The 26,257-nt window shown below is 42.1% G+C and overlaps 1 protein-coding gene across 20 annotated transcripts in view; it reads left to right on the forward strand.

The window, feature by feature from the left end:
* Positions 1–8,799, forward strand: part of EIF4G3 (eukaryotic translation initiation factor 4 gamma 3) — a 354,405-nt gene extending 345,606 nt beyond the window's left edge. For all 20 annotated transcript variants that reach the window (XM_070777387.1, XM_070777392.1, XM_070777394.1 and 17 more), the window contains 4 exons: positions 844–990; positions 4,623–4,704; positions 6,195–6,341; positions 7,824–8,799. In XM_070777387.1, the coding sequence (XP_070633488.1) occupies positions 844–990; positions 4,623–4,704; positions 6,195–6,341; positions 7,824–8,005 (558 nt within the window). In that variant the 3' untranslated portion in view covers positions 8,006–8,799. The remainder of the gene's footprint in view (positions 1–843; positions 991–4,622; positions 4,705–6,194; positions 6,342–7,823) is intronic.
* The last annotated feature ends 17,458 nt before the right edge of the window (positions 8,800–26,257 follow it).

Here is a 26,257-nt window from a genome sequence, read left to right on the forward strand (position 1 = left end):
TAATACTCACCAAAGAGTTAAACAGTCATGGCATCATTTTTCACACTTGGGTTCAGCATGGTCAGGAGGTGTTTGAAGGACTTGCCAAAACTAAAGGTACAGAGTTTTGGACAGCTGCTCTGTGGCGATAGTGATGTTAATCATAGGCTGCCTTGCTGGTGCACCTGCCCTGCCTTAGAGCTGTGTCACAGCTGAGAGCAAGACCGAAGCACCCACAGGTATGAGGTTAAGTGAAATAAGCAAAGAGAAAGACAAACACCGCCTGGTTTCACTTGCACATGGGAGCCACAGAACAAATAAAAACCCATAGACAGAGCGAAGGGGTAGGTGGTTGCCAGAGCAGAGGGCTTGGAGAGGTGAAGTAGGTGAAGGGGGGGTCAAGAGGTGCAAACTTCCAGTTACCAAATAAGCAGGTTATGGGAGTGTGTAATGTGCAGCTTGGAGAGTACAGTCAGTAGCATTGTACTGACTTTGTAAGGTGACAGAGAATGACTGGGCTTACCGTGGTGGTCATTTCACAGTATATACAGAAGTCAGATCACTGTACTGTACACTTGAGTCTAATATTGTGGATCAGACATATTGAAAATGAAGACTGAAGCTCAGAATGTTTTGGAAGAAAAGTAAGCGTGTTTTTAAGAAGAATCAGAGATACTCAGTATAAAACAAATGGTATGTTCAGAAGAATAATGCGTTTAGAATCTTCCAGAACCATAAGTACAGAACGGCTTCTGCTAATCATTGTGCTTCCACGTGAAATAGAAGAGATGGCCCATGACTTTGTTTTCTTCACAGGGTGATAATATTGAATTATTTTCATATGTTTAACTTTGTATGTTTCAGAAGTTGGACTTTTTAGAGTCTGACAGTTCCTGTTCCTCCGAAGCACTTTTGAAGAAAGAACTCTCTGCCGAAGAGCTGTATAAGCGACTCGAGAAACTCATTATTGAGGACAAGGCAAATGATGAACAGATCTTTGACTGGGTAGAGGTATAAAGACTAAAGATTCTTAGTCTTTTATAAAGTCAAGTAAAAATATTCACAACATAAGCCATTTTTCTGGGTCTCTCATTAGTTTAGTCCATACACGACATTTTACCATCAAAAATATGCATTTCTTTCTCATGTTCTCACATTTTAGATACTATCTTGGATAAAATTAATAAGCAATACGTAATTATTATGAAATGTGCTGGCTTACCTTTTCATAACATACCTTAAAATCTTGTGTTGTAGAGTCCATTGATCATGTCTGTATTAACTTATTATTGTATTCCTTTAAATATTAACTTTTGTTTATGTAGATGTGTTTTTTTTGTGCACATTTTCATGGAATCATATACTAATCCCAGTTGAAAGAAAGCCATAGGGGGCTAATCTAGTTCTCTCCATCTTGTATAACTCTTGTTTTGTAGTTCTTCTAATGGGTTGTTGTTTCTTTAACCATTTCCAGGCGTTGAGAAATAATGAAGCTTCTTATAATTTTTTTAACCTATTTTCCCTCCTGTCTTTGGGACAGTCTATCACCTCACCTAATTGGGAATATTTTTTAAGTAATTTATAATAGCCAATAGGATATATTCCTGACTCCTCCTCCAGGTTCTTTCATTCCTTCTTAAAAACTTGGTATCCAGGCCCTGGTCTGGTTATCCTCATACAAACATAACCTGCATTTGGAACACGCCTCTCAGAGTGGCACGTGTGCACTGAGCATGCTCGTCTGCAGTGGCGCAGCAGCACAGAGTTCGGTGGTGCTTCGGCGTTCTTTGTTTTCTTCTTTAACCTGTGCTTCTGGCAGACTCACCACAGTGAACCCAGACCAGTCCATTCAGTCTTGTAGTGTTCACTCATTTATGTTCTACAGGTCAGTCATTTCTTCCATGCCAAACTTATACATTTGATTTTTGAGCCAAAATAGTGTTTTAAACATTTAGTTCTATGTAGATTTACCTTCTTAAATTAGACACTTTTTTAGAAGTCTTGTCAGTACATTTTGGATTCTAATTTGGTCATCCATTTTGCTTGCCATCTTTTTCACTCTGTATCTTTTTCACTTTGCATTTGATTACTATGTCAACTTTGCACTCACTCAAGTTATGGGCAAAGTGTGTGAGTAGAGTAGGACCACGGACAAAGCAGCATACTTTTTAGGACCAGATCTCATTGCCATCCCGGTGGACATTTCAGCTGTTAACTTGTTTATTATTACAAGGGAATACCTATTATAATTTGTCAGATGTCTTGCTAAACTCTGGAAAAGTTAAAGCTCTATCCATTGGGGCTGCCATATGGTGATCATATCAGAAAAGGAGAGGAGGGTAGTTTAGCACGAGTTGGTTTTCTTTGTCCTTATTTATTCTTAGCATAACCATCTCTTTCCTCTGTAAGACTTTAAAACCATTCATATGATAGTTTGTTGTAGATTTTAGGATAGAATTAGTATCAGGCTTTCTGGTATATTATTGACCTCAGATACCTTCTTTTATGTTTTAGAAGTCAGGTCAATATTTGCATACTGAACATTATTCTCTTTCATTTCAGCAGTTTGGTCTTTTATTTCTCATATATTGCCAAATGATGCTGTTTTCACCTCTTCATCCACGTTGGGGCCTACTTTTTTAAATAGTAGTCTTTATTTAGCTTATCCCAGACCAACAGTTATTCTCCTTAAAAATAAGACAAAGGGTAAATTTTAATGAATGTAAATGATACCTAATAAAGGTGAATTTTGAAAAAGGATCAAGGAAACAAAAACGTCACCGTGGTCACCGAGCGCACAGTGCATCGAAGGTGCTTGTTGCTGTGGGTCTGATCCTACCACACAGTAATCTCACTTGGCTTATCGTTTCCAGTTAGCAGACCCATTTTCCTTACGGTTCTTGCACATTTTTGTTAATATCTTTGCTTCATCTTTAGTGTTCTTGATACTTTTCTTCATGTCTTTTCTGTTCTTGAATACTAGAATTACAGTGTCTGGCTTTATTTGGTAGAAAAGATACACAGTTCGTTTCTTTGAAATGGAAGAGACAGTCACATGGTTTCGAAGTGTTATCATCTATCAGTAATTACATCTAGCTGTTGGTGATGGACAGGGAGGCCTGGCATGCTGTGATTCATGGGGTCGCAGAGTTGAACATGACTGAGCAACTGAACTGAACTGAATTTGTTTTTCTCCGACTCTGCTTGAAATCTGATCCTTTGGGGATTTTATACTCAGCTGAAATAGCTCTAAAACCTGTTTATAAAGTATTGTTGAGCCGAAGAGTAATGGTGTGTTTTTATTCTCTCATTTATTCAAAAATAATTGTTCAGACTTTGCAGAAGTAATTTCCAGGGCTAGGCCAGCCTTGGCTTCAGCCTGTATGTTATTTAAAGAGGTACACGAGCATAAACCATATAAAACATAAACCATTATGAAATCTTTTCTACGTAGCTCTTACCCCACGTTATTCTCAGCCTTAGCTATTAGCAATATCACCACATGTTTCTCGTCCTGTGGGACGAGATCAGTAGCAAAAGGTGGCCTGGCCCTCTGTGTTCAGCTCTGCCAGTATCCTGTAGAGCTAGCCATCTGACTTGTTAACCCCTCTTAACTCTGCTTTCAAGAAACCACCAGTTCCTCCCAAGTGATAATGTGAGGTTAGGTATTCAGCAAAGAGAGAGATACTCATTAATCTACATCAGTTCTAAAATTCATAAACATTAAACTGATCTCTAAATATCTTTGAAATTCTTAGCTTTCTAACACATACCTTTTTAAATGGCATTTTTAATTTTTCCTAGCCAGTTATTTTAAAAATGACTCAGTAGAAAATACTGTGCTGTGCTATGGTATTCTAAGCTATTAAAAGAAGCTGAGATAAGCATTAATTCTGTTCAGAGGCATAAGGAACATAAACTCTGGAAAATATTTGAAATGCCTAGAAAATGGCTGCGTTTGTGTGTTTTCTTCTTTTGCTTATCTGGTTTAGTGTAGTATTTTATAGCAAAAAGATAAGATCTTAAGAGAAGTAAACTAAAAAAATAAGGTCTCCACCTTATTTACTCTATTTAACTTACCTCTGAATATGTGTTTTTGCCATCCTCAGAAAAGAGGAACAGTTATCTCAGCAGTACCTGAGGTGTTTATTTGAGGTAATTCTGGACATTAGCCTCTAATTCACAATAAAATTAAGATGAAAAAGCAGTGTTAGCACAGCTAAACGTAGTTGCATACTCCTGAGCAAAGTCGGCCTTAAAATCTCTGTAGTTGAGGAGTAGTTGTTCTTTCAGCTTTGTAGATTTGGATAGACCATCGTAAGATGGCTTATTTATTGAAAAGGGAAGATGCTTTTAAACAGTTGCGCTTCGGATGTGTATCGTTCGCAGCACTGTTTAACTGAATGAATAAAGGATACGGAGTGGTCAGCTCCCCGGAAGCAGAGCACTGCTACATGGCGCACTTTCAGGGAGAACTGGCGATGGTCCCAGTATTTCCTGGTGAATCAGAAGACTAATTTCTACTAAAAAGTTGAACGCGATCTCGTGTGCCCTTAGTGCAAGATGAAGCCTGGTTTAGGGGAAAATAATACCTCTGGTGTGCCAAGGGTACCTTTAACTATTCTATTTACTTTGGATTGCAGGCTAATCTAGATGAAAGCCAGATGAGTTCACCTACATTCCTTAGAGCTTTAATGACAGCCGTCTGTAAAGCAGCTATTATAGGTAAGTAGTATTTCTGAAGGCAACATCTGAAAATCCCCCGTATGTCAGCTGCTGACGACGTGGGTCAGAGTTTATATCACCTTTAACAGTTGCACTGTAAGGCTCAGTTCCTGTGCCAAGTGAATGCCATTTCTGTCTGCCAGGCCTGGCTTCTTGGGCCGCGGGCGCAGATAGCTGCTCTGCCTGCAGCGAGCCCAGATGTGAGAGCTGCTGGGGGCCTTCTGTTCCGCAGTTCAGTGGGAAGCTGGCGCCTGCTCCTGAGGCTGTTTGCTGTGTGGACTTTTCCTTTACTTCTCACCTCCCACATTCAAAGGCTCCCCTGCCTTCCATTCATGAGTTAAAATGAACAATTTGAATATTCTTGTCCAGTGTCACTAATCTCAAAAGAAAAGCCACTTTATGTAAATTCATGTGTGGGGAAAGAAAATACCAATTATTTCTCCTGTTTTATGTTGACCCGATAAGACAATATTATTGAATGTTTATGAATTACATAGACAGGAGTCAGATTAGTGGAGACTCTAAATGGTCCAAGCTGCACGTAGTTTTTACTAATACTTCATGAGATCATCCACTTGGTCTTGGATTAAAGTCCACATTTTTGTCACTGAAATAGAAAAAAAAAAATGTATCAGCTGAAAAGTTGTTCAGAATCATTATAGAGATAGCTTCATAATTCAAGATTTTCCATCAAACACCCGATGGTGGTTGCCGCTGTCACAGCTGGTCCTCATCCTGCTGATGATGGCGCTTCCCTGGTGGCTCAGGCCTCCTGCCTACCCGTGCAGGAGACGTGGGCTCGATCCCTGGGTTGGGAAGATCCCCTGGAGAAGGAGTAGCAACCTATTCCAGTATTCTTTCCTGGAGGATTCCATGGACAGAGGAGCCTGGCAGGCTACAGTCCATGGGGTCGAAAGGGAGTCAGACAGGACTGAATGACTGAACAGTAGCAACAACTGCTAGTAATGATACAACGGTTCTAATTCTTTTACCCTTCTTAAGAGATTTAAATGAACTCTCTGTTTAATTTCTCTTCAGTTTCCTTTTTAATGTTTTTATGGTTTGGAATGTCATGAGACTGCTGTCCCTGTTTAATTATGATTAAAGATAAAGAACCGAGTGCACTAGTCTTGAGGGAGCCCAGCACTCTAAATCCATCCCCCTCCATACTTTTGTTTGTTTGTTTGTTTCGGGAAGAATTTCATGGATTCTCCTGGTGGTCCAGTGGTCGGGACTTCGCCCTCCAGTGCAGGGGGTGTGGATTCGACGCCTGACTGGGGAGCTAGGATCCCACATGCCTCATGACCAGACAACCAAAACATAAAACAGCAGCAGTGTTACAACAGATCCAGCAGAGCTGTTTTGTTTTTAATTGGAATTTTAGAAAATTTGGCGTTTCAAAATTCCTTGCAGGGTCATGTATGTCTTACTGATTCAGAAAACTGAAAACAGCTGTGTGTGTTAATGCTCAGTTCTTCTGTCTCTTCCAGCCGACTGTTCGACCTTCCGAGTGGACACTGCTGTTATCAAGCAGAGAGTGCCGATCTTACTCAAGTACCTAGACTCAGATACAGAGAAGGAACTGCAAGCACTTTATGCACTACAAGCATCAATAGTAAAACTTGATCAACCTGCCAGTAAGTCTCCCTCTTGCTACAGTTAACCCAGCTGAAGGGTGAGGCTTATCCAGGGCAACACTCGAGAGACGGTTTGATGGACTTTAAACAGTGGGCAATAGCAGCATCCTGAGTGACAAAACTCAGCCTGTAACTTTGATAAACATGAATGTTTTTAAGTGGTTGACTTTGATGAGAAAATGACAAGAAGACTAGTTTATATTATTCATATTATCTGAGGAGATTGAATCCTCATTCTCCGGCACGTCTGTCTTATAAGAATCTCTGCCAGGATGGAAATGTATCTGTCAGGCAGCGCATGACAGCCATGAACCACTCGTGTCAGTCAAGCACCTAAGTGTGGCTACTGTGACTAAGGAACTGAGCCTAGAATGTTAAGTGTCAGCAACCCCTATGGTCAGCGGCTGCCCTGTTGCGCAGTGCGGGTCCAGGGCAGGCAGCCTTAGCGTCCGTGTGGTACAGCTTTTCACCTTCTTGGACCCAGGCCTTAATAATGAAAGAGGGTGATCCTTGTCAGAGTCCTCAGATAGCCAGCAAAGACATGAAGGCATTTTAGACTAATTTTCGGTTAAGAGTTATAGTTAATTCTGGCTAACCAGACAAATAAGGTAACCCGAACACCCAAGTGTTAGTGATCTGGTAAATTAATTGAATCATATTAAATCTTGAAAATTCAGTTGAAACTTCTGAAAGTGGACAGTAAGTATATGGCTATTTCAGAGATAGCACTGAAGTAATTTTTTGGCATTTCCTTAGGTTGTGACTTCTGCAAAGTTTTTCTTCTTGGCTAGTGTTGTTAAGTCCCTTTGGGATATAAAGGGAGGGATTGGAACAGTCCTTGGAGTGTAACTGAAGAGATATTTTGTCTATAAATCTGTCCTTTTTAAAACAATAATATAAGCTAAGTTTCCATGATGACTGTAAAACAGAGGACTAAAATTGCCCAGATCATCTGGGCACTGAAAATAATGGCTGTCATTTCACTGGATAAAATCCAGACAAGATAGTTTCTACTCATGTTTTTCATATGAATTATTACTCTCTTCGTTTTGACAGCGACATTAGAGGGGAGAAAGTCCATTCTGCCTTTTCCTCCCAAAATTTGTAAAAATTAGACGGTTTTATTGTAAAATCTCAAAGAAAATGTATCAAAAGGAAAGTTTAAAGAATTATTCTTATACTTTTAAGTGTTTAGGTTGAAAACTGTGTAACATCAAACAGCTCAGTAATATCAGAAAACAGTTCAAGTTGAATAAAATAATAGGAATAAGAACTAGTTCCGACTGCCTGACTCCTTTCGCATTCTTTAGACAAGTGGCTTTTCTCTTAGGCTGTCAGGAGGGGGTGTGATGAAGTCTCACGGGTGCCCTGGCCCTGACGGGGCGTCCTGCACAGGAATTCCTTCCCTGCACTGGATGGGAATGTGGCCTCCTCACAGCCACAGTGCCCCCAAACCAATGGTTTCCTTTCGCCTCCTTGCAGATTTGCTACGGATGTTTTTTGATTGCCTGTATGACGAGGAGGTGATCTCTGAGGATGCCTTCTACAAGTGGGAGAGCAGCAAGGACCCGGCAGAGCAGAATGGGAAGGGTGTGGCCCTGAAGTCTGTCACGGCGTTCTTCACATGGCTGCGGGAAGCAGAAGAGGAGTCTGAGGATAACTAAAACTTCAAATACACAAAACGAAAGAAAAGAAACAATTTAAGTATTTTTTTAAAAAGTTTCACGTCTTCGCCAATCACAGTGCAGCAAGGCCAATTCTCGCAGAAACCCCCACGTGTGCACGAGTGGGAAAGGGGAAAGAGGAAAAAAAAAGGTGATCATGGAGGAAAAAGGTACTGGAAAAAAAGTAAACTTCAAACCTGAGGGCGGGAGCACTAAAACCAAAATACATGTATTATTTATAGAAAATATTTTCTGTTTTAATCTTTTCTTTTTAAATGAGGACTCATACTTTAAAAAAAAACACATCTGTTTAGCAAAAAAAAAAAACAAAAAAAAAAGTTGAGAACTTTTAATTTATTTTAAGGACTGCAAATGCCAGTGTAATTTTTTAATTTGCAGTTTCTGTAAACAACTTGTATAATAGAAAAGCAGAGAAATAAATTTCCCTCCCCTTCAGATGCACCTCACGTTTGTTTTAAAGCATAGTATTTAGTCCAGATTTGAGAAGGTTTGGGGTGAACAAGGTAAGAAAGATTTTTTTTTTTTTTGGCATCAGATCTTTCTGCCTGCCTCTCAGCTTGCTTCAGAAAATAAAAAAATCACAATAGTAATCAAAACATACATAACCTTGGAACAGAAAGAAATGCTGTGGACCAGAGAACTCCAAGAATTGTTCAAAAAAAAAAGTGCTACCCTGGGAAAAGTACTCTTAATACTTTTGAAATCTTTAGAGCAACTTTAAGGCTTGTAAATACATAGAACAAATATTTAAAAAAAAACAAAACAAAAAGAAATTGACTCAGTACTATTTCTTTTCACTTTCAAAATATAAAGAACAAAATAAAGGCAAACATTGCAAGTTTAAAAGAAAGTAAAGTGACTTCTCCTTTTGACAGCTGCTGCGTGTGCGCCCATCTCTGGGAGGTGCCGTCTGGCTACGTGTTGTCTAATCCGGATCGCTTCTGAGGGCTTGGCGGGGGAGAGTGTGTGTGTCTATGTGTCTGCATTTGGAAAAGGCAAGCTACTTTGTGGGCAAAGGGGGACACTCATGCTTGGGTAGGGGAGCTTCTCTGAAGCCCAAGGGATGCTTCTTTCCAACACCAACCAAAAATACATCCTTGGTAGAAACAGACCCAGCAGCACTACTTTAAGTCCCCGAGTGTCCCACTGCATGCATTTGGGTTAGGGACAGCACTTCCGTTTGAAACCACCAATACCAGTGACTTTTAAAATCATCACTGCCTCCAGTGCTTAAGAAACCCAAAGATGTCCTTTAAAGAAACCAAAGTTACATTACGCTTCTTAAAATAAGTGAGCATGTGGTTTAAAACCAAACCAATACCACGTGTGAAAATCACATTTACCCCAGCTTCAGATTCATGCAAGCCATTCTGGTGAGTATAAAGTGGACTGTGGTTTGGGCCTTTGTTTCTCTGACAGGTATTGGAGTGCTGTGCTGTGCTTTGTTTTGTGTGTGTGTGTCGTTTCTTTTCCCCTTTGATGAAGTTGTTGTCTCTACAAGTGGCTTTCCATTTCAATTGTTTGTAGGCCATCACCCTACAAATGTATTTATGAAGAAAGCCAGCTGCTCCCAAATACGCAGCCTTGTATTTTGTGTCTGAATAACCAGAGTTCTTCTGGCTTCCATCTCTGAAGAAATGCTCACGTTAAGAGACTTGGCGAGACATGTAATGCACAAGAACAACATGTTCCATAGCAGTAAAAAGCTCTCTCTCTCAGGATGTAGTTGAACACAACACAGGATCCCCCTCCGTGAGCCCCCAGAGCCCCCTGTGAAGTGGCCGAAGGCTGTTCTCCAAGAACCAAGTCCTGAAAGTCCTGTGACAGGCAGGTGACAGCCGCTGTCATAAGAGACGGAGCCTGAAAAGCTCGTTCAGGGTCTGACCGCAGGCTCTGCCTGGGAGCCCTCCATTGGAAGAAGCAACTCGATTCTATGTTATTTTGAGTTTTAACAGCTGCCAGAACCAAAGTGCAGAGGATTCTGAGCCAGAAATCTCCTGACTGTGATGTAGTTCTAGGTGTTGGCAGCACTCACAGGGCGTGGGGGTGGGGCTGGGGAAGCAAGGCGGGGACTGCCTTCTGGAAATCAGTGGCTGTTGTTTGCAGGGGTCTAGCCAGGAAGGAACTTCGGGTAGCAGTGATAACCTGTTCATCAGTACTTCAGATGCGGACAAGTGTCAGGATTGGAGGAAAGAGAAGAATATCAGGGAGAAAATAATTCAAGGGTTGAAAAAAGCTTCAGCTATATAAACATCTGTAGTACAATAACAGAAATAAGTATCTGCAGTCTCATCTGTAACATGAACTGTGATGAGAAGACTCCAAAGTAACTTCTGGGTAACTTGTTGCTTTATATACAGAATGTTAGATGGGTTAGCAAGGTTACTAATGGCAAAATATGAGCAGAGTGGGATAACTGATCCACAGTTGGACCAGCTGAAGTGCAGAAACACCGTCATGACTCTTCCTCTCTCTGCAGTTTTCTTACTTGAAAGGGAGGTTTGGCGGTGTTTGGTTTAACGTGATAGATGACATGGCAGCGCTGAGTCGCCTGCAGCTTCCGCTTTAAAGCTCCTTCACTTTGGGACGAGGTCCATTAAGTTCACTGAAGGTGAGCTATGCCTGTATTCAAACCAGCTAACTTACAGTGTTTCATTAAGTTTAAATGAGTTTTTTTCCCTTTGTAGCAAAAGAACATGATGCCAGTTTTCAAAATAAACTCATTTTAGTTCTTGCGAAAACCAACAAGCCAGTTCATAGCTGCATCATGAACTTGTTTCATTCAGTAAATATTTATTGAGCATCTACTCTGTTCTAAGTGCAAGAAGTATAACTGAATAAGACAGTCTTTACTCTCATGGAAACTCACATTTTTTATGGAAAATGAAAGCTAGAATTTTACATGTTACATCAGCATACTGACCCACTAAGAAGTGTCTGCCTTTGTTATGCTGGCAGATCTTTGATTTGGTTTTTGTCTTTTCTTAACATTTCAAAATACACTGTAGGTTATTTACAATTATTAGCCCAAAGATAGTTGTATCTGTTCTAGAAACGCTCTTCAAACAAATTATCATCATGGGTTTTTTGACATTTTTTCTTTCAAGTGGCTCCATTCCAGTCAAAAGGATTCTAAGCTAGAAAAAATAGTCTTAGGTTAGTGGATGTAATTCTGTGGTTTCATTACTTACGTTTTGTTCTTTTTTTTTTTTTTTTTAATTTTCTTTTTGGCTGTGCCGTGCAGTTTGCAGCGCTCAGTCCCCCGACCAGGGACTGAACCCTGGCATAGAGTGAGCGTGCAGAATCCTAACCATTAGACTGCCAGAGAACTCCCTAAGTTTTATTCTTTAAAAAAAAAAGGGGACCCAGTTTTTCAATTTTCACCATGCTATTGGCCTTTATGCACTCCTTCATTCCCCATTTTGAAGAGAGGAGCATTTTTGCGTTCCTTTTTTTTCTAACTGAGATATAGTTCACATACTATAAAATACACCCAGGACTTCCCTGTTGGTCCAGTGACAAAGAATCCGCCTGCCAGTGCAGGGGAAATGGGTTCAGACCCTGGTCCGGGAAGGTTCCGCGTGCCACAGGGCAGCTCGGCCTGTGGGCCACAACCCCTGAACCTGTGCTCCAGGGCTTGGGAGCCACAAGTCCTGAAGCCCGCGCAGCCTAGAGCCCGCGCTCTGCAGCAAGAGAAGCCACTGCAATGAGAAGCCCGTGCCCCACAGTGAAAGAGGGCCGCCGCTCAACCTAACTAGAACCCCAATCGGGGACAAAGACCCGGTGTAGCCGAAAGTGAACGACTTTCTAAAGCCACACGAAATTTACTGTGTTCACCACTGTGCAGCCGTCACTACTCTGATTTCAGAATATTTTCCTCAAGCCAAAAAGGAACCTGTAATCCTTGAGTCGTCTCTCCTCATTCTCTACTCTCCTCAGCCCCTGGGAGCCACTTACTCTTTCTGTGGATTCACATGGATGAAATCATACATTGTATTGCTGTGTGTTTTGACCTTCAATCCAGCATTTTAGCAGATGATCAAACCTCACAAGTGTTTGCAACATCAGGAACCTGACAGTTTGATGTGCTGCTAAGTCGCTTCAGTCGTGTCCAACTCTGTGCGACCCCATAAACGGCAGCCCTCTAGGCCCCTCTTTCCCTGGGATTCTGCAGACAAGAACACTGGAGTGGGTTGCCATTTCCTTCTCCAATGCGTGAAAGTGAAAAGTGAAAGTGAAGTCGCTTAGTCGTGCCTGACTCTTAGCCACCCCATGGACTGCAGCCTACCAGGCATCCTAGCATGGGCAACTGGGCTCTGGTCCTTTAGACCTCTCATTCAGTGCTACCTGAGTCATTTGTCCTTAGGGTTGGAATTCCCGCATGAATTAGAGGCTACTACAGCATACCCTGACATTTCAGGTTTTATTTGTCCTCTCCAATGAGGCACATTTGGACATGGTGATTGATTTCCTGAACAGCTTGAGGCTACTTACTTGTCATGAGAGTAAAATTACTCATTAAGGAGTAAAAAACGCCTTGAAATGGAGCCCCTCCTACTCACTAGAACTTCCCTGGTGCCTCAGACGGTTAAGTGTCTGCAATGCGGGAAACCTGGGTTTGATCCCTGGGTTGGGAAGATCCCCTGGAGAAGGAAACGCAACCCACTCCAGTACTCTTGGCCTGGAAAATCCTGTGGATGGAGGAGCCTGGTAGGAGACAGTCCATGGGGTTGCAAAGAGTCGGACATGACTGAATGACTTCACTTTCACTTTTCTACTCACTAGTCCCAATTTATTAGTCTTATAGATGATTACCTTTCCTATTCAATACACTTGAGCTCCATAAGTCTCAACATCCTCTAGCAGTTTACGGAGAGATCCAGTATGTGCTCACTAGCTGCAGATGCCACAGGTATCCCTCAGAGGGAAAGTGATTACCTGTTAGTGTTAGGATTACCACCCACCCCATGCCCAAAAAGACATCATTGTGTGTTACCAAATCCTGAAGTCCTATGTCAAAGAAACCACGTGCCAAGGTTTTTTTTAAAAAATGAATATATTATTTGAAATAAATTTAGGCTTATAGAAGAGTTTCAAATCTAGTAGATTCCCATGTACCTTTCATCTAATTCCCTGTTATCATTAATGTCTTCCATTAGCAGGGGCTTCCCTTGTGGCTCAGCGGGTAAAGAATCCACCTACAATGCTTGAGACCTGGGTTCGATCCCTGGTTTGGGAAGATCTAGAGAAGGGAACAGCTACCCACTCCAGTATTCTCTGGCCTGGAGAATTCCATGAACTGTACAATCCATTTGCTCACAAAGAGTTGGACACGACTGAATGACTTTCACTTACATTACCAGTGGACCTTTATCAGAACTAAGAAGCCAGCATTGGTACTTTGCTGTGAACTAAACTCTAGACCTTGGGTTTCACTACTGCCAAAATCACTGCAGATGGTGATTGCAGTGAAATTAAAAGACGCTTACTCCTTGGAAGGAAAGTTATGACCAACCTAGATAGCATATTCAAAAGCAGAGACATCACTTTGCCAACAAAGGTTCATCTAGTCAAGGCTCTGGTTTTTCCAGTGGTCATGTATGGATGTGAGAGTTGGACTGTGAAGAAAGCTGAGCACCGAAGAAATGATGCTTTTGAACTGTGGTGTTGGAGAAGACTCTTGAGAGTCCCTTGGACTGCAAGGAGATCCAACCAGGCCATTCTGAAGGAGATCAGCCCTGGGATTTCTTTGGAAGGAATGATACTAAAGCTGAAACTCGAGTACTTTGGCCACCTCATGCGAAGAGTTGACTCATTGGAAAAGACTCTGATGCTGGGAGGGATTGGGGGCAGGAGGAGAAGAGAACGACAGAGGATGAGATGGCTGGATGGCATCACTGACTCGATAGATGTGAGTTTGAGTGAACTCCGGGAGTTGGTGATGGACAGGGAGGCCTGGCGTGCTGCGATTCATGGGGTCGGGAAGAGTCGGACATGACTGAGCGACTGAACAAAACAGCCCTTTTTGTCCTTTTTCTCCTGGATGCAATCCAGGATAGCACATCGTGTTTAGTCATCACGTATTCTTGGTGTCCTCTGGCCTCTGATAGTTTTTTAATCTTTCCTTGTATGTCATGACCTTGACGTCACTGCTCAGGTATTTTGTAGAATGTTCCTCAGTTGGGTTTGTCTGGTGTTTTTCTCCTGATTGTTGTTCAGTCAATAAGTTGTATCCAACTCGTTGCAACCCCAAGAATTGTAGCACGCCAGGCTTCCCTGTCCATCACTATCTCCCTGAGTTTCCTCACACTCATGTCTGTTGAGTCGGTGATGCCATCCAACCATCTCATCCTCTGTCGCCCCCTTCTCCTCCTGCCCTCAATCTTTCCCAGCATCAGGGTCTTTTCCAGTGAGTCAGCTCTTCTCATCAGGTGGCCAAAGTATTGGAGTTTCAGTTTCAGCATCAGTCCTTCCAATGAATATTCAGGGTTGATTTCCTTTAGGATGGACTGGTTGGATCTCCTTGCAGTCCAAGGGACTCTCAAGAGTCTTCTCCAGCACCACATGATTAGACTAAGGTAATGAGTTTGGGATAAAAAGACTTTGTAAGTGAAGTGCCCTTCTCATATCGTAACAGGGGGTATGTGATGCTCCCATGACATCACTGGTGATGTTTCACCCTAACTATGTGGTTATGGTGGTGTTTGCCAGGTCTCCACTCCAAAGTTAGGTTTCTTTTCCCCTTTTCTTACTCTGGTCTGTTTGGAAGCTAGTCACTATCAATTCAGATTCATGTATATTTATTTTATATTTTGAGTTATAATCCAAAACCACATTATTTGGTCACATAGGTTATTCCAGCTTTGGCCTTGGGAGCACTTTTAGGTTGATTCATGTTTCTTTGACGTTTCTTCATCTACAGTAAGTGCATTTTAGAGCACTTTGTGACAGTTCAAGAAACCGCTACCTATAGAATCAGCCATTCCTTCTAGGAGCCTTGGTTTCTTTTAAGGGAATGGTATTTAGAAACCAAGATCTGGGCGTTGGGTGAGCTCATTACTACTGGTGTGTCTCTGCTTCTTGTTTTGCTGGCACTTTAAACTCTTTTTACTGAAGGTGAGATCTTTCTAGTTTCACAGGAACCCTATGGCTTTTTTAAAATACTGCCTCATTTTTTCTGGTACTCAGAAGACTCCATCCTATAGATACTATAATTATGTTTTTGCTCATTGTACATAGCAGGAAGAAAGGACTGAAAATACTCCCTCTCTCCCTGTGATGATGATTTAACTTTCCCTTAGCTAGCAATATTCAGAAAGTCTATTGAAGTGTACCATACAGAACAGTGTTAAAATGTTGCCTAGATGACTAACTCAGTTAAATAATAATAATGGGAACTAAGTAACCAGAAGTTAACTGACAGTGAAAGTACTGCATACTGAAACTTGATGAGATGCAGCCAAAGCAGTACTTTGAGGTAAATGTAAAATCTTAGATTTATCCAGTAAACATGAAAGGGTTAAACAAATTAGGCTATCAGAGGAGTCAACTGGGAAAAAAAAAAAAAAAGGAAATGTTAGCTGGGTGGGTAGCAAGAGGTTGTACAGAAAGAAGTTGAAAGCCATAGTAGACAAGAGATGTTGACTGGCGTTGGGATATTTGTGTTCTAATGCTAACACTGCTGTTCACTGGCAATTTGTCCAGTCTCACTTGTATGGGCCCCCACTGTCCTCACTAAAAAGAGTTTACTCTCGGACTTCCCTGGTGTGGTACGGAGGATAAGAGCCCGCCTGCTGATGCAGGGGACATGGGTTCGATCCCTGGTCTGGGAAGACTCCGTATGCCATGGAGCAACTAAAGCCCGTGCGCCACGGTTACTGGAGCCCTCTGCCTTGAGCCTGTGCTCTGCAACAAGAGGAGCCACTGCAGTGAGAAGCCCGTGCACTGCGACGAAGGGTAGCCCCTCTCGCCAAAGAGCCTCTGAGCAGCAGCGAAGACCCAGCACAACCAAAAAAAAAGTGTTTACTCATGCCAACCATCTGAGCACATCCAGAATCACTTTCAATACTGTTTCCCAAGCTTAACAATGCATTAAGTCTTGGTGAAATACGATATTACTAAACTTTTTGAAGAAGTAAGAGTCATGTATGGATGTGAGAGTTGGACCATAAAGAAGGCTGAGCACCGAAGAATTGATGCTTTCAAACTGTGATGCCAGAGAAGACTCTTGAATCCCTTGGACTGCAAGATCAAACCAGGAGATCAACCCTGAATATTCACTGCAAGGACTGATGCTCACACTGAAGCTCCAGTACTTTGGCCACCTGATGTGAAGACCCAGCTCACTGGAAAAGACCCTGATGCGGGGAAAGATTGAGGGCAAGGGAGAAGGGAATGACAGAAGACGAGATGGTTGGATGGCATCACCGACTCAATGGACATGAATTTGAGCAAGCTCCAGGAGATGGTGAAGAACAGGGAAGCCTAGCGGGCTGTGGTCCATGGGGTTGGACATGACTGAACAACAATAAGACTATCAAGATTTTCTGAAATTTTCTAAACAAATGACTATCCAACACTTGAACTTGTTCTAGCAGTGATTTCCTTTCTGACTCTTCTGTTACATTTACCTCTTACTGATAATATGTCTTCTGACCAGGTCCTAGGAAACCATCTTTGGCAAACCTCCACCAGCACTCCTATCTAACTGCTTCCTAGAACGTCGAGTGCTGTGGCTCAGCACTGCTGCATGGTAGATTCACCTGGGAGTTTTCAAAAGTACAAATCTTGGGACTCAACCTCAGGGCAGTTGTTTCTGAATTTCTGGAGATGAAACCTTGGCATCGTTTTGTTTTTAAGTTACCTAGGTGACTCTAATATGAGATCACTGTGGAATAGTGAAAATAACCTGATCTGCCAAATAGTTTAGAGAACAACTTATATTTTCAAGTTTTTAAAACATATTTTTCAACTGCAAGGTGTTGGTTGGACACACAAGTGTGGCATCACAAATGGCACATGTTTTGAAAATACAGAGCTATGGAAGCAGGTAATGGGCGCCCTGTATAAACCAGGGGCTTGGGGTATGCTTCCTTTAGGAAGAGAATTTTAAACTGAGAAGTCTAAAGAATTAAACCGTTATGGGATGGGTTCAAGTAGACAAAATCATGAGTGCAAAGGAGATGCAGGGTATATTTGAAAAATGAAGCAAGAGTGCCAGGGATGGTGAGAGTTCATTCTCACACGCAAAAGTAGAATTTGAACATGACTTATGACAAATTAATCCAGACAAACACTTTCTGGACTAAAGGATGAAAAGTACTTTTTGAAAATTGCCTTATACTATCAATTCAGTAGCATTTGCTGGAGACCTACCATCACTGGTTTGTGCGTCTGCTTGCTTTCTTTTTTTAAAAATAAGTTCTCACTTAAGAATGGCAGTAGTTTTTCATCATTTAATGATCCACAGCCCCAAAATTTAGCAACACGGCGGACTGGACTAGCTTCTGGCTCTTTGGAAAGCAGTTTAAGGTTGCTGCTGCTGCCATTGTTCAGGCACTTCAGTCGTGTCTGACTCTGTGTGACTCTATGGACTGTAGCCCACCAGGCTCCTCTGTCCATTAGATTTTACAGGCAGGAGTACTTAGAGTGGGCCCCCCTCCAAAGGATCTTCCTGACCCAGGGATCAAACCCAGGTCTCCTGCATTGCAGGCAGATTCTTTACTGCTGAGCCACCAGGGAAGCCCATATCTAAGATTAAGGTCATTGAAAGTATGGACCTTAGACTGGCAGAATCAGTATCAACTGTGAGCACGTCAGAAATGCCCATACACAGACCCTAACCTACTAAATCAGAATCTGAAGGAATGGAAGGAGCCCAAGAAACGTTTAACAAGCTCTCAGGCACACTGAAGTTTGAGAACTACCGCCTAAGGAACACTTTGTATCCCTGCCAGTTTACAAAGCTCTTCACCAAAAGCTAATTAAAAATAACTGCTATTTGTAAAACATTTCAGTTCAGTTCATTCGCTTAGTCGTGTCTGACTCTTTGCAACCCCAGGGACTGCAGCACACCAGGCTTCCCTGTCCATCACCAACTCCTGGAGCTTGCTCAAACTCATGTCCATCGAGTCAGTGATACCATCCAACCGTCTCATCCTCTGTCATCCCCTTCTCCTGCCCTCAAATTGCCAAGCATCAGGGTCTTTTCCAGTGAGTCAGTTCTTCGCATCAGGTGGCCAAATTATTGGCGTTTCAACTTCAGCATCAGTCCTTCCAATGAATATTCAGGACTGAATCCTTTAGGATGGACTGGTTGGATCTCCTTGCAGTCCAAGGGACTCTCAAGAATCTTCTCCAACACCACAGTTCAAAAGCATCAATTCTTCGGCACTCAGCTTTCTTCACAGTCCAACCCTCACATCCATACATGACTACTGGAAAAACCATACCTTTGACTAGACGGACCTTTGTTGGCAAAGTAATGTCTCTGCTTTTTAATATGGTGTCTAGGTTGATCATAACTTTCCTTCCAAGGAGTAAGCGTCTTTTAATTTCATGGCTGAAATCACCATCTGCAGTGATTTTGGAGCCCCTCAGAAATAAAGTCTGTCACTGTTTCCATTGTTTCCCCATCTATTTGCCATGAAGTGATGGGACCACATGCCATGATCTTAAGTTTTCTGAATGTTGAGCTTTAAGCGAGCTTTTTCACTCTCCTCTTTCACTTTCATCAAGAGGCTCTTTAGTTCTTCGCTTTCTGCCATAAGGGTGGTGTCATCTGCATATCTGAGGTTATTGATATTTCTCCCAGCAATCTTGATTCCGGCTTCTGCTTCTTCCAGCCCAGCGTTTCTCATGATGTACTCTGCATATAAGTTAAATAAGCAGGGTGACAATATACAGCCTTGACGTACTCCTTTCCCAATTTGGAACCAGTCTGTTGTTCCATGTCCAGTTCTAACTGTTGCTTCTTAACCTGCATTCAGATTTCTCAGGAGGTAGATAAGGTGGTCTAGTTTTCCACAGTTTGTTGTGATCCACACAGTCAAAGGCTTTGGTGTAGTCAATAAACCAGATGTTTTTCTGGAACTCTTTAGCTTTTTGGATGATCCAACGGATGTTGGCAATTTGATCTCTGGTTCCTCTGCCTTTTATACATCCAGCTTGAACATCTGGAAGTTCACGGTTCATGTACTGTTGAAGCCTGGCTTGGAGAATTTTGAGCATTACTTTGCTGGCATGTGAGATGAGTGCAATTGTGTGGTAGTTTGAACATTCTTTGGGATTGGAATGAAAACTGACCTTTTCCAGTCCTGGGGCCACTGCTGAGTTTTCCAAATTTGCTGGCATCGAGTGCAGCACTTTCACAGCATTATCTTTCAGGATTTGAAATAGTTCAACTGGAATTCCATCACCTACACTAGCTTTGTTCATAGTGATGCTTTTTTTTTTTATTTTTTTTAAATTTTATTTTATTTTTAAACTTTACAATATTGTATTAGTTTTGCCAAATATTGAAATGAATCTGCCACAGGTATACCTGTGTTCCCTATCCTGAACCCTCCTCCCTCCTCCCTCCCCATACCCTCTCTCTGGGTCGTCCCAGTGCACCAGCCCCAAGCATCCAGTACCGTGCATCGAACCTGGACTGGCGACTCATTTCATACATGATATTATACATGTTTCACTGCTATTCTCCCAAATCTTCCCACCCTCTCCCTCTCCCACAGAGTCCATAAGACTGACAGTGATGCTTCTTAAGGCCCACTTGACTTCCCATTCCAGGCTGTCTGGCTCTAGGTGAGTGATCACACCATTGTGATTATCTGGGTCGTGAAGATCTTTTTTGTACAGTTCTATGTGTTCTTGCCACCTATTCTTAATATCTTTTTCTTCTGTTAAGTCCATACCAATTCTGTCCTAGAAATAGAGCCCATCTTTGCATGAAATGTTCCCTTGGTATCTCTAATTTTCTTGAAGAGATCTCTAGTCTTTCCCATTCTATTGTTCTCCTCTATTTCTTTGCCTTGATCACTGAGGAAGGCTTTCTTATCTCTCCCTGCTATTATTTGGAACTCTGCATTCAAATGGGTGTATCCTTCCTTTTCTCCCTTGCTTTTATCTTCTCTTCTTTTCTCAGCTATTTTAAGACCTCCTCAGACAAGCATTTTGCCCTTTTGCATTTCTTTTTCTTGGGGATGGTCTTGATCACTGTCTCCTGTACAATGTCATGAAAACATTTAGGCTTTGCTTTCTCGTCTGTAATACAAAAATACTAAGCCCTTTCTACATCTGCATGACTTGGTGTCATCTAATTCAGTCTTTGCACTAGCCCTCTGGTACATATGTAAGTTGGTACTGCTTGCTTTCAACAGTAGGGATCTAAATGCCACAGAAGTTTTGTACCTAGCAAGCGTCAGCGCTGAGACTCACAAACCGGGTTTTTTTGGAAGGCAGTGATTTCCCAAATATATTCTCTATCACCACCAGAAGTCTCTATTCTACACTTGGGAAAATGGTATAGTGGATATTCATTGGAGTATTGGAATTGGAAAAATATAGAGTCTTTAATGCAACCCTGCCTGGGTTGTTTCCTCATCTGTAAACACCATCCACCTCAGTAAGGTTGTTTTGAGGATTAATTAAAGGAAAGATAAAGCCCCCAGCATTCTTCCTGGATCATCTGGGGCCTGTCCTCCCTGTGTCCAAAGTTCTCTTTCTATCACATTCTACAACCCTAGTCATAAGGAGAAGGCAATGGCAACCCACTCCAGTACTCTTGCCTGGAAAGTCCCATGGACGGAGGAGCCTGGTAGGCTGCAGTCCATGGGGTCGCACAGAGTCGGACACGACAGAAGCGAACCCTAGTCATAGCCACATACAAAATTGCACTACAATCCTTAACTGTAGATCATGGTTTGCCCATCCGTGTTTCTCCACTGTTGTGTAGTTCAAATTTTTTTTTTAATTGTTGTGTTTTCCCTAGGATGCCCTGAAGTCTCAGGCTTCTCTTTTGACAGATAACAAATAGGAGATTTAGCAGCTTTTACTTTCCACTTTTCTGAGGATTCAATAAGAAAGGCATTGAAAAAAAGGTAAAACATCTTTTGGGGCCATAAATTAATGGTATCCTTTGCAAGTTACACATTGCCCTACCTATGACAGAAAGAAAAAATAACTAGTTTTTGCTATAAAACCATAACAAACTACTAAAAATACCAAGTACTTAAAAATACATTCTGGAAAAAATGCGTATGATGTCATATACAGCTCTGCCCTTGTTCCTAATGTTGGAGATGCTAACTACTTTGGATAAAGAGACAGCTATGCTAGCTGGTTAGACTAAATCTCAGGATTTTAAAAATTATCATAGACTCATTCAAGTAGAGTGTAAAGCAGAGACACAAAAATGTCAAATTTGAACATTTGAAATTTATGCCTTTTTGGTCAAAATGTTTTTTCTGTTGGGAAGAACAAAGACATCACTGATAAATCAAAATTTAAATTTTAAAAGTTGAACTAACAATCTGAGTCTCAATCTTGACATGCTGCTCTTTCCAAACTTCGGGCTGAAACTTTGACAACCTTGCTGCAAGTATTTCTGGAATATTCAAAGCCAGTGTTTTACGGTATTTTCCCTTTTTGAAAAAACTTCATTTTCTCACCACTGGCAGTTTCACTTTGTTTTATAACAGGGAAAGATCCTTTCTGTCACCATTTTTTTGGGACTCCAGTTTTATTTTGTTTTTTAACAAACAGGTCCAATTTAATGATTCTTTTAAAAATATCTTTTGTCTCCAATCACAAATTTTTATTCGTGTCTTCCTTTAAATTACTGGGTTTTTATTGGAGGGGAAATCTTTCTCTTTAAAGAAACTCGCTCAAACTTCCCCATAACCATGAAGGAAAGATGTGTTATGGTGACGAACTCATTTTGCTGGGTGGGACTAGCCTGGTTTAAACACTGAAGGTCCTGCCTCACACTAACTCAACCTCCTCGCGGCCGGTAAACCACGAAAGTCCACAACCCTGGTTGTCGCTGATCTGTCACTTAATCTCCTGCCACCGTCACAGGCCTGGTTCCCCTCATCTTCCTGCAAGTAAGATTTGCCCTTAAGAGTCACAAAGTAGTTGTAGAGGGAGAAAACAGTACTGTTGGCAAATTTGCTTCATATTAACTGTCAACACTGGATATATTTTGATTTTTAGTTAAGTTTGGCAAATCAAGACTGTCCTTATAATGTCTAAAATGTGGTTTTCTTGCTTCTGGTGTTTAAAAGAGGGGGAAGGATGGTTCAACACATACAGTTCCCAAAAACTGACATGAGCCGGACTTGAAAGCAAATCCTGTTTCTTTCCCTAAGAGATGCAGGACCAAGTGCCTTAAGGACCTTGATTAGCCACCTGTAATGACATTCCCAAGAGTTTTTGTTACTTTGAAGACTGAATTGTAACTTTAGCCAATATATCAGCCACTTCAAACTTTAAAGGACAGCTTTTAAAACTTACCCTCCTCAAAATGATAGTAAACTCTTGGCATTAACACTTTTCAGATCTCTTCAAGGAGCTAGAAACATTGACTCCAATTTAACACCAGAGTGCTAATGACATCTGGGACAGAGGCTCTCAAACTGTGAATGGCAAAATTAATGGATTTCATCCAGCATTGTAAATATATATATTATACACACACACACACACACATATGGGGGGAGAACTTATGAGGGTAAATGTTATTTTGTAAAGTTTTATTTGGTTTGTATATTCTGATATATGATCCTTTATCCAAAACAATTGGGATCAGACATATTTTAGACTCAGAATTTTTCAAAGTTTAGAAAGAAGTGTTTCATTTTGATGACTACTAGGATGAATAGAGTTAAAATTATTGTCACCAGGAGTAGAATAAAGTGCAGCACTGGCAGAGGAGGATCCACGGTTGTTCAGTTCAGTCGCTCAGTCGTGTCCGACTCTTTGTGACCCCATGAATCGCAGCACACCAGCCCTCCCTGTCCATCACCAGCTCCTGGAGTTCATTCAGACTCACATCCAGGGTTGTTACTTATCTCTAAACCAGGGATAAGTAAACTTGGCCTAAACTCTCTAAACTTGGCCTCAGGAAATAAATAATAAAAGAGAAAAACCATTAAAGGTGTAGCAGTGGTGAAGTGATATTAAATGTTTTATCAGCCTCCATGGTTTTTTGTGTGTTTTTTTTGGCCTAATAGTATAAATTGTTCTTTTGCCATCCCTTTTCAAGCTGCAACCAAATTTGAGAGTCATTTCCAGTCTTCCTGGCTGGAAACCAGAAAAGTCAAGTGACCCCAAGTCCTACTAGAACCGTACCTTCTTAAGGAACCAATCTCCAGCCAGGCTTTTGGTTACTTCTGTGTGAAATTACAGAATTGGCCTTGATTTGTGGGGAAAATAAAGACAGACTTGCTAGGAACAGAAACATCTCTTCCCACCAGACAATCAAGAATTATTCTTCAAACGTCTGTTTTAACACACAGTAGAATGTGAGTAAAATGGTGGATGTATCCTTCACGCTCAACCTCATGAGGCAGTGTCATAGCTCTGGTCTGGAATATTCCTGGAACCTGAAATTGCTTCAACTTCTATCCTTATGCCTAAATCTCCAAAGTCACATTATTTTGTTTTTCTATACAAAACACAACCTTTTAGCCTAACAGACTTAAGTATCACTTAGTGAAGAATAGCAAAAAAAAAAAAAAAATCTATTGCGTTGACAACAGGCCATGAAGTCTGCAAAACTTGCTAAAGTTTCAACAGGGACTTGGCGTCTGAAAAAATGGATGTTTTTGTCAAAAACTAGAGATGCTGCCGGAGAAGGCAATGGCACCCCACTCCAGTACTCTCGCCTGGAGAATCCCATGGGCGGAGGAGCCTGGTGGGCTGCAGTCCATGGAGTCGCGAAGAGTCAGACACGACCAACTTGACTTTCACTTTTCACTTTCACGCATTGGAGCAGGAAATGGCAACCCACTCCAGTGTTCTTGCCTGGAGAATCCCAGGGACGGGGGAGCCTGGTGGGCTGCCATCTATGGGGTCGCACAGAGTCGGACACGACTGAAGCGACTTAGCAGCAGCAGAGATGCTGCAATTGCATTTTGGGGCTTTTCTAGTTCACAAAATCCTACATTTCCTCATGATTCTGGGACTCCTGAGTCATTCCTCTAACCTTGATGGCCCTGGGAAGTGTGAAGTCATCACAGAAAACAGCACAATTACTCCTTTTCTTTCTCCTAGGAGCTCCTCCTCTACGCAGAGTTCTTACACTTCTGAGCCCTGACTATGCAATGGAAAGCTTTATATTTCAAGTTCAGAGGTTAAAACAATGAATTCTCAATTATCAGTTTGAGGCCTATATGTTAGCTCTCCTTGATATTAACATTTTAAATATTTTAGAAGAGAGTGAAGCTTAAAAGGAATGAATGGTGCTAACTTCAGGGATTTTGATTTCAGTGTGAGAGGTCTCTTCTTGCAAGAGGGTCTAACTGATGCTCTGATCATAACCTCCACACACTCACTCCATGAGAACAGAGCTGCTCTTCAACTTGCCAAAGTTTATGTTCCCTCCAGTGCAGAATGTCAGACAGCCTAACAGCTTAAGTAAAGGGTACAAAAATCATCATGTAACTCTGTTCTCAACAAAAAAAAATGAATGATGTTTTTACTAGTATAGCTTAAAGAAAACCAAATGAGATAAACTATAAAACCATACCCCCATGGAATCTTAACTCAGATGCGGCTAAGCATAAAAATCAAAACCGACCAGATGTTACATTTAGCAGAGGTAAAATGCCTCAAGCAATATACGTGTCCAATAAAAACTTCAAGTCCTTTTTTTAAGTGAAAAAACACATTCAGACTTAAGGAAATGGTAGCTTTAGTGCCTAGCTGGGGGGTGGGGGTGGCGTGTGTGCAAATACCTCTGTGCACACGAAGAATTGCCTCTGTTCTAAAGAACAGAGTAAGTTGTGTGTGTGTGAAGCAAAAAATCTGTGTAAAGGTGGAATCTAGTTTGCTCTTATCTGTGTCAGCTCCTTGTCTGAGATGGGGGAAAGGACATTTTCGGGAAAAAGTATGTTTTAAGCAAATACATAAAAATAGAAGAGTCTTTTTAAAGGAGACAAAAGATAGAAACGGTGATGAGATGAACCCAACTCCTTGTGAACACGTTTAATGGGACACCAGGATGCCGGGGCATTGGTAATGCCATTGGGACATTAATGGTAACACTCACCTTGTAAGGAATTTGTGGTTGTGGTGACATTTTTATATAGCTGACTTTGGGACGGATGGAGTGGGAAAGCTGGTGAGACAGTTAAAGTGCTCATGGCAACGCCAGAGCCTGAGGACTGGCTTATGAAGTGCTTAAAATGGTTTGATAATAAAATCTTTAGGACAGGTACCCGCATTCGACTGCTTCTCACACTGTTCTGAGCCTCGAGGCTATTGTAGTTTACTATTTCTCCGTGTATTCAGGAACCAAGCCCCCTCTACCCCCGACAAAACACCTAGTTTAGATACATCGAATTTTCCCAAAATCGACTTTGAAAAAGTTATAACGTTTTTCAGCAGTAACGTACATAGCCTAAACATGCTGGTAACTAACGTAAAGATGACAATTCGAAGGGAATTCCCTTTCCAATCCCGACGTTTCCTTCTTGAGGACACTCCCTGCATATGTGGATGAGGGAGCCCGGGAAGACCCCTTCATTGACTAGAAAAGCAACTTCTACAGTTCTTTTCCTGAGGCGTTCCTGCGTCCTGTGAGGAGACTTCATAGGAACGAACGTGAGATAACTGCACACTCTCCGCTCTCTGGGTTTCTAATCATTTCGTCGTCTTCAAAGAAGGGGGTCGTTCTTGTGCTCAACTCGGGAGCGGGAAAGGCCAACCCCCTCCAAAGGCAGACGGGGAGCCGAAGTGGAAACTCAGGGACGGAACCCGAGGACACCGAAGCCACAGCCAAGACGACTGGAGCCACCCGAGAGGCGCCGGCGGCAGGCGCGGGGACACTCAGCGCCGCCCCGGCGTCCCCCGCGCCGGCCCCGCCCGCCTTCTCGCGCCCCCGCGTGCCCGACCAAGGGGAGGCGAGTCTCGCGCGCTCCCTCCGCGCCCGCGGGCTGTTGGGGGCGCGGCCGCCGGCGCGCGCAGGGGAGGGGGCGGGGCCGGCGTGAGGGATGGGCGCGCGCGCGGGGC

This window comes from Bos indicus, chromosome 2 (assembly GCF_029378745.1).
Source record: "Bos indicus isolate NIAB-ARS_2022 breed Sahiwal x Tharparkar chromosome 2, NIAB-ARS_B.indTharparkar_mat_pri_1.0, whole genome shotgun sequence".
Classification (NCBI taxonomy): Eukaryota; Metazoa; Chordata; class Mammalia; order Artiodactyla; family Bovidae; genus Bos; species Bos indicus.